The 9,253-nt window shown below is 46.5% G+C and overlaps 1 protein-coding gene across 4 annotated transcripts in view; it reads left to right on the top strand.

Annotated features, from left to right (window-relative positions):
* The window catches only part of Tanc1 (tetratricopeptide repeat, ankyrin repeat and coiled-coil containing 1), a 236,819-nt gene that overhangs the window by 193,994 nt on the left and 33,572 nt on the right, over positions 1-9,253 (top strand). For all 4 annotated transcript variants that reach the window (XM_021177906.1, XM_029469399.1, XM_029469408.1 and 1 more), the window contains 2 exons: positions 2,957-3,065; positions 4,237-4,359. In XM_021177906.1, coding sequence (XP_021033565.1) covers positions 2,957-3,065; positions 4,237-4,359 — 232 coding nt within the window. The remainder of the gene's footprint in view (positions 1-2,956; positions 3,066-4,236; positions 4,360-9,253) is intronic.

A 9,253-nucleotide genomic window follows, 5' to 3' on the forward strand; every position in this document is an offset into this window, starting at 1 on the left:
ACGGGCTATGAGAACGCTCACAAGGTCATGAGGGTGAAGGAAATAGTTTAGTTTGGTTTCTGGACCTAAAGTGGAGCACATGGAGCATGGACAGACCCAGTAGTGTGTAGTGTGGGGACTGCACAGAAACAGCGATAGGACTTTGGACAGGTGGGAAGCCATGTGCTGTGCTGAGAACCCTGGAAACCCTTGGGCTGGCCACTGAAGTCTGTGCTTGTTGCCCACAGTGGGGCCATCTGTAACTGCGTAATTAATTATATAGAGTACTAGTTTCATTGTACGCTTTCATGTATGTATTTAAGGTGTTTTGATTATATGCAGTCCCTCCCAGTACCCAAGTTTGCCCTTCCCTTACCCCCAAGAGGCCTTCTCCTCATTTCATGCTGGTTTCTTCTAGATGCCACATCTGACAGAAGCCTCATACACTTGTCCTTCTGAGTCAGGCTTACTTAACATGATGAACTCCAGTTCCAGCCTCTTCTGTAAATAGCTTGAGTTCTTTCTTCTTTGTGTCTGGACAGTACTCCACTATACATGTTATACACCATGCTCCTTCATTCATAAGCTTACTAGTAACTCATATAGGCTGATTCATTCCATAACTTAGCTATTGGGAAGGGTGTGGTGGTAAACACTGGATCTGAAGGTGTATGTTGACTTTGATTCTTAAAGGTACACATTTGGAGGAACCCCCATACTGCTTTGTATGGTGACTTGTACAGCCTACATTGTACAACCTCAAAAATATGTAAGGGCTCTCTTCTTGGCCAGCATTTATTGTTCTATTATTGCTGTTGTTTTGTTTGGAACTAGGTCTCAGGTATCCTAGGTCAGCAGGCCTTGAACTCATTAAATATCAAGAATGACTTTGCTATCAGATCCTCCTTAACCACAGACGTGTGCCCCTCCATCTCCTCTGCCACACTGGGGATTGAACCCAGGATTTTCACGCATGCGAGGCATTCATTATACCAAGCACACCTTAGCAGCAGCCTTTTTCCCTGATGATAAATGTCATCTGACATGAGATAGTTTCTCAGTATATTTTTATTTGAATTTTCCTAGTGCCTAAAAACGAACTTTTTTTTTTTTCCATATTGCTGGCCATTTATGCTTCTTTTGAGAAGTGTCTGTTCAGTTCGCTGGTTGGATTTCCTGTTCTTTTGTGGAATGTTTTTTGAGTTCTTGATACGTTCTGGATGTTAATCCTCTCTTGGTTGAGTACCCAGTAAGGATCCCATGCTGTGGGCTGTCTCCCCACACCTGGGAATCCTTTCCTTTGCTGCACCGACATTGCTCTCACAGTCCTCTCTGTCTGCTCTTTGCTACTTGCTGCTGTTTCTGGAGACATTGGACTCTGATTCAGAAAGCCATTGCCAATGTAGGTATCTGAGAGTGTTTTTCTTAGAAGATTCAAATGTTCAGATCTTACACTGATCTCTAATCAGTTAGATTAACTTTTGTGTAGGACCAGAGATATGTATATAGTTCCATTTTTAAAAAGGATTTATTTATTTTATATGACTATACTGTAACTTTACAGATGGTTGTGAGCCTTCATGTGGTTGTTGGGAATTGAATTTAGGACCTCTGCTCGCTCCAGTCAGCCCTGCTCGCTCCAGCCCAAAGATTTATTATAAATAAGTACACTGTAGCTGTCTTCAGACACACCAGGAGAGGGTGTCAGATCTCATGACATGTGGTGAGCCACCATGTGGTTGCTGGGAATTGATCTCAGGACCTTTGGAAGAGCAGTCAGTTATTCTGGCCTCTTCTGGAAAACCAGGTGGCCGTAGTCACAGTGTTTATTCCTAGGGTCTACGGTTGGGTCCAGTGGTCTATCGATCTGGTTTTATTCCAATGTCATCCTGGGTTTTGTTACTATGACTCTCTAGTATATTTTAAAATCAAATATTGTACCTCCAGTATTGTTCTTTCTACTCGGGATTGTATTTGGATTTTCCACATTTTTGTATTATCATATAAATCTTAAAGATTACTTTTTCTAGTTGTGTCAAGAATGCCATTGGTATTTTATAGGGAATTTTGCATTGACTATATAGATCCCTTTCAATAATTTGGCCATTTAAGCAGTGGTATATCACCAGTCTTGGAATGTAGGACATCCCATTTTCTATTATCTTCAAGTCTCTTTCTTCGATGCTTTTTAATTTTCATTGCAGAGGGCTCTCACCTCCTTACCGTGAATGGAATTGTTTTTCCTGGGTTCTTAGCAGATTTGTTACTAGTATTTAGAAACCTACTGAGTTTTGTACCTGGTACAAACTGGCTGTTTGATGCCTTTAACCCCAGTCATAACTTAGGAGGCAGAGGCAGGCAGTTCTGTGTGAGTTTGAGATACATGGCTTCCATCTAGTCTTCTACACTACTCCTCGGAAACTGTTGCTATGCAGAGCCTGCCTTTTCTTCCCTTCCCCCATAAGGCCAGACCTGTCTCCTGCTGGTTATGCTCCACTAGGGATAATGGGGTGTGAGGTGGGGTTGGGGGAGGGCTGAGGCCAGAGGATCGTGTTCCATCCTTGCCTATGTTCATCCACTAAGTACTTCCTTGTGTATCTGCTTAGAACTGGGCCCCTTGGTAGGCATCGTGATTATGGCTGTGACTTAATGCCATGCAGTTTGCATTTTTGTGTGACAGGCTTGAGCAAAACTCCAGGTGGTGAGAGAGTGAATGTGATGAGCAGGCAGTGATGTTTCTGGAAAGTCAAGCATCAGGGTCACCTACCGATAGGGAACCCCAGAAGAGGCCCTGCAAATGACTGCAGAATAATCATTGTTTGCCCTCGTTATAAAGAGTTAGCAGCCTGAATGTTCTCTGAGCTCATGCTGCCTCCCACCGATGACAGTTCAGGGGCACAGTGGGATGTCCTTATCTGAGGCCTGTGGTGTGAAGGGAGGGATCTTTTGTCATGAGCCTTTGTGTTTCTTGTCCTAGGAATGGACACGCTCTACTGGCGTTCATGTTCTCTCGACAGGAGAGCAAGCTGAACCGCCAGCAGACCATGGAGCTTGGCCACCACATCCTGAAGGCACACATTTTCAAGGTGAGTTGTGGGGAGTTTGTGGTTTGATTTTAGACAGTCTGTAAGCCATCTCAGAAGTGTCTGTGAGCCCTGCATCCATTCCCTAATGTGCATTACAAGTCAGAGAACCAGAGCTCCATCCATGGGTGTATAGTTTCATATCACCTTGGTTCTCTGACTCTCCTTGTCTCAAAGTGATGTGTGATGTGTCCCCCTTCCCCCCTGTGTAGAGCAGTGGTTCTCAACCTTCTTAATACCGTGACCCTTTAATACAGTTTTTCATGGAGCGGTAACCCCCAAACATAAAGTGATTTTTGTTGCTACTTACTAACTGTAATTTTGCTACTGGTATAAGTATAAATATTTACATTTTATTTTAAATTTATGTAAGTACCCTGTAGCTGTCTTCAGACACACTAGAAGAGGGCATCAGATCTTATTACAGATGGTTGTGAGCCACCATGTGGTTTCTGGGTATCAAACTCAGGACCTCTGGAAGAGCAGTCAGTGCTCTTAACCACTGAGCCATCTCTCCAGCACAATATCTGCATTTTCTGATGATCTTAGGCAACCCCTATAAAAGGGTCATTCCACACTGTCCCCACCCCCCACCCCCAAAGGGTTGCAACCCACAGGTTGAGAACTGCTGCTCTAAAGCCTTTACTGGGTGTGAGGAGTTTTTGTTTTGGTTGGTTGTTTTGTTTTGGTTTTCCACTTGCAAAGTACCAAGATTACAATGGTGAAAATACTCTACATGGGCAGACACAGTGCTAAGCTTGGGTCTTATTTTGGAATGCCACCGACCTTTGCAGGCCACTGCCTAGGACTTATAGATGGTGATCCTCTCTAACTTTACTATTTATTATTTCTCTGGTTTTCTTCTGCAAAAGGAAGCTTTCTCCTTATGCACACGTTCTCTCTCTCCCCTCCCTCCCCTTTTCCTCACCTCTTCCTCCCTCTCCCTCCCCGTCTCTCTTTCTCTCTCCCCCTCCCTCCCTCTCCCCGGTGTGCATATAGTTGACAGGGCCTGTGGTCTCCTGATCTTCCATCATAGCTCACCCACCAAGGTGTCCTTTTGTATAGTTGCTCTCTGTACAGAGGAGTATCTCCAGTGTGCTGGACAGACTCACTTTCAAACTGATGCTCAGCTGGGATGAGACGCTCACAGGTGTCTATCTTTGGTCGTTTCTAGGGCCTCAGTAAGAAGACTGGAGTCTCCTCAAGCCATCTGCAGGCCCTGTGGATCGGTTACAGCACAGAGGGGCTGTCTGCTGCCCTGGCCTCTCTCAGGAATCTCTATACTCCCAACGTGAAGGTGAGCAGCCCTCTGCACAGGAACCTAGCCTATTCCTCCTCTGCCAGTCCTGCCACCATGGCTCCTGAGAGGGCAGAGATTCTCCTGGTGATGCCTTCCCGTCCTCATCACACACACTTCCCCCTAGAGGTCTGGCTTTGCTGCTGCAGGGAGATCTGGGTAGATGGGGCCTTTTGGTGAGCCCATCAAGACCATTTCAGAAAGGGAGATGGTTTCCAAAGGTCAGAGAGAGAGCTTTGCAGGGAAAATGGATTTTTGGTGTCCCAAATTACTATAGCAACTCAACTCTTCCTGGATCATATGAAATTGAGCATTGAGGACACACAAGGATGGGTCACAGGAAGCTATCTGCAGGTTCCTTCCAGGAGTGCATACCATATGCTTCTGGCAATGGAAAGAGTGTTCCGTTGGTTGCGTGCAGAGCTGAGAACGTCTTGTTCTGTGGTTAGTGACTTTCCGATCGGGCTATTCCTGCTGTCCTTTTGCAGACAGATTTTCCTTCCCCATTTCCAGATTGTACAATACAGTCTTAGAATCAAAATCAGACCGTAGGCCAGGTCTTTCTGGTTAAGGCCACACAGACGTGCTGAGCCCCAGCTCCTGACACGCCCTGCCGCGGAAACCTGGAACTCTTTCCCAGTGGACTGAGTGCTGACAACCACTGTGAAGTGATAATTGTACCCACTCCCTCACAGCAACCCAGAGGAAGCTTAGCATGGCCATCCCGTGAGAGGAGGGGAGGCCTGGCATTCACTTCAGCTCAGGAAAGGGGCTGCATGCACCAGGGATGGAGACACGGGAGCACTCCAGAACCCTGGCGTGCCTGCTGTTCCTCATGGCACCCTCGACACTTCCCTCGGCCGTGGCTCTGGAGTGTGGACTTGTGGAGCCTTCCCCATTGCTTTGGGGTGCTCTGCCTTCTTCCTGTCCCTGAGGAGTTTGAAAAGTGAGGGCATCACATGTCCAAGGATCGGGGGTACCAGGGAGAACCTAGCAGTGGGTGAGTCTGGAAAGATCACCCACTACACTGCTGGCTAGTGTAGGATCTTGGTATGGAGCAAGAGAGTCTATTGCCTCTTGGTGGATACAGATAGGGTTTGTAAGGATAAAAAGGCTACCTGTGGCCTCCCAATCTCTGCTGGGCAGTTTCAGCATTGCCCTTATCTGGGTACCCTGGTGTGCTGCAATATACCCATGCTCCTTGGGACCCTGCACACAGTCTCTCCCTTTAGGCTCCTAGCTTTCAATGCCGTTTTCCTCACTAAACCTTGTATGCAGGTTCACGCTGCTCTCCATTGTCCCAGGTATCCCTTGCTTTCCGGATGGAGGTTTTCCCAAAGTGGATGACTCTAAATTTAGACATTGCGAAAAGGGTGCTATGTTGTGAATTTTTTTCCACGTGGATTTTATAAGAAATCAGGTTTAAAGCAAGATTTTGCTGAAAGGACCCTGATATAGCTGTCTCTTGTGAGTCTATGCCAGTGCCTGGCAAACACAGAAGTGGATGCTCACAGTCATCTATAGGATGGAACACAGGGCCCCCAATGGAGGAGCTAGAGAAAGTACCCAAGGAGCTGAAGGGGTCTGCAACCCTATAGGTGGAACAATATGAGCTAACCAGTACCCCCAGAGCTCGTGTCTCTAGCTGCATATGTAATAGAAGATGGCCTAGTCGGCCATCAGTGGAAAGAGAGGTCCATTGGTCGTGCAAACTTTATATGCCCCAGAACTGGGAAACGCCAGGGCCAAGAAGTGGGAGTGGGTGGGTAGGGGAGCAGGGCAAGGGGAAGGGTATAGGAAACTTTCGGGATAGCATTTGAAATGTAAATAAAGAAAATATCTAATTAAAAAAAAAAGAAATCAGGTTTAAGTGACTATAACATTGGTCCTTTTTCTGACTGTAGCAAGCTTTTGGCTTATCTGTAAAATGAGTAAATTATAAAAGAACAGAAGAAATAAGCTGGCAGCACCTGCCCTCCATACTTTAATGAATTCATGGGGATAGACATTTATTTACATAGGCTGTAAGTGTGGAGAAGGGTGGATGGGAAATGTCACACTCTCTTGAACACGGGTTTTCAAGACTGGATTAAAAGGCCTTCCTCGCTAGGCTGCCTGCTTTCCCCGGAACACACTAGCGATTCTGAGGTGTTCGTTTTTACTTTATAAGATTCCCGTGTTACCTACCTCTGCACCGTCCCCAGATTTACCCAACTTGGCTCTGGAATTCTCAATTCCCTTCATTATCTTCCTGTTTTGTCTTTGTAAGTCTTTGATGAGGGGGAAAACGGTTTTCACAGAATATTGAACAAATTACAGTAATTTAAAATTATGCATGCAATTAAGGAACTGTTTTTAGAGAGTATTAACTGTTGTCATACAGGAATGAATGTCATTTTGAAAATAATTGCAGTTTGCCACTTTGGCAAATTAAAATGACTTGTTCCGAAATGAGGGCTTGGTAATTTCGGAAGCATGCTGGTGATGGCTAGCCCTGTGGCCAGGGTCATGGCAGCCTGTGCCTGCATGGCCCACTGGGATCCTTGCCACACGAGCCTCCAGGCTCCTGCCCAGCTGGTTCTTGCCTCAAGTGTTGTCATATGGCTGGTGCCAGCCCCTGCCTATAGATCTGGGAGCATTTGGCTTCTGATGTTTTTCTCTCCTGAAAGGAGAGGAGACCAGGTATAAAAAAAAACAGCGACGTGGCCTGAATTTCCTTGGCTGGGCTCAGGGAGGTTGTACCTCGTGCCACAATCAAGGAGGACAGACTTTTCAGTGTCCCCGCTTCTGTAAGCTTGAGTTGGCTGGCGCTTCTCCGGGTCCTCACTGTCGGGGGTGCTTCAGTACCCTTCCGTGTCTCCATAAGTTGCTAGGTGGCCTTGCCACTTGGGAGTGTTAGCTAAAGAGAGCTTCCATGGTGAAGACTCTGAAGTCTCCTGCAGATGGGCAGGAGTGTATAGGATGAGTCATTTCCCCCTTTCCTGTAGGCCACATAGTATGGCCACATAGTATCTGCTCCAACCCTGCTGTGTGTCCTTGCTGCTCCAGGGACAGCAATTAGCTTTGTGTCCTGAGCTATCTTTGCCCCACCCGCTCAGAGCCTCTGGGTCCTCACCTCTGAAATGGAGACAACAAAACTGCCATCTCCCAGGGGTCAGAAGCTGGCAGGGGAAGCCCTTGGGGACGTGCCTGGCATGGCTCATGTCCCCAGGTGAGTTGTTTTTACTGCTGCTCCCCTCAGCTCTGGAAACTGTGACCGCACCAGGCTGCAGGCACCAGAGAACTTTGAGACGGTAGCTGGAACTGATGTAAGGGCTGCCAGCCTGCTGCTCTGGGCTGTGGATAGTCTAGGGGTGCACACAAGACAGTGTAGGTGGGAGACGGGTCTCCAGGGACCTCGCTCTGAAGACTCCACAAAACGATGACGGGCAACAGTAGCTGCTAATATCTATTTAACTCTTGAAATACTGGGTGTAGTGCTAAGTCAGTCTCTGTCTTTCTCTCTCCTTCCTTCACCCTCTCTCCTTCCTTCCCTCCCCCTGGCTTCCTCTCTCCTTGGTGGGGAAGGGAGTGTTATTATTTTGACACTCATTTTTAATCTTTTCAGCCACCTTGGCAATGGTACATTTGTTCTCATTTTTCAACTGGGAAGTGGAGGGCTGGGGGCACAGAGGATGGCGGGAGACCTGACTCTGAGCCTGCCCCAGTGTGTCTGTGGGTGCGTTTGTCACCTGGTATCTTTACAGCCCTGCCTGCCAAGTCCATTCTCTTGGGAAGCTAGGTTGCCAGGTCTCCAGGCCCTGGAAAGTCCAAATCTCCCCCAAAGGTTTCCAAAGAGACCATGCTGAGAGGGTGGGGAGACACTGCTCACATCCTAGAGGGACCTGGAACACTTAAAAAATGAAGACTGTTTTGAGAAGTCACTTATTCAGACCATTTAGCCTCTCTTTTCCCCCTTAGGTTCTTATGTATCAGGAAAGGATAGGGAGGGAACATGTAGTTGGCCAGCAAAATCGTCACACACTATTCCTGCTTGTCCTGTGGTGGGCCTTAGGAGTCTGTATTTATGTGTATGCATCCTGTTTCAAACTGATTTCTGAGGCCTTTATAAAACACCCACGCATTTCTTCAGCATAATGTTGTTTGTTTTTTCCATACTGATCTAGTTATTCAGAAGGGATTTTATTTTTAAAGAAAAAAATCATTGTTTTTATTTAAACTTACAGTTTTGAAATACCTTTGCAATTAATTGTACTTGAGTCAAGTGGTGTTGTAGGGAGTGGTAAACTTGTTTAACTGTGTTGTAAGAATCAGTCAGCTTGTTTGCTAGATTCTCACATTTCTGAGTACCTTTTCCTCTGTGTTCTACACACACATACACATACTCTCACACAGACACACACTCATACACACTCACACATTCACTCTTACATACACTCACACATGCACACACACACACGCTCTCTCTCTCTCACATTCACACAGACACACTCACACACACTCTCTTTCACATACACACACATGCACACACACTCTCTCACATTCACACACTCACACAGACACACTCACACACACTCACACAGACACTCTCTTTCACATACACACACTCACACACACACATACACACTCTCACACTGTCAGTCACTCTCACACTCTCAATCACTCTCACTCACACACTCTCACACATGCACACACACACTCTCACATTCACACACTCACACAGACACACTCACACACACTCTCACACAGATACACTCTCTTTCACATACACACACTCACACTCTCACACACACACATACACACTCTCTCTCTCACACACACTCACACATATACTCTCTCATACACACACACACATCTCTCTCTCTCTCTCTCTCTCTCTCTCTCTCTCTCTCTC

The sequence above is a fragment of the Mus caroli genome, chromosome 2 (genome assembly GCF_900094665.2).
Source record: "Mus caroli chromosome 2, CAROLI_EIJ_v1.1, whole genome shotgun sequence".
Taxonomy (NCBI): Eukaryota; Metazoa; Chordata; class Mammalia; order Rodentia; family Muridae; genus Mus; species Mus caroli.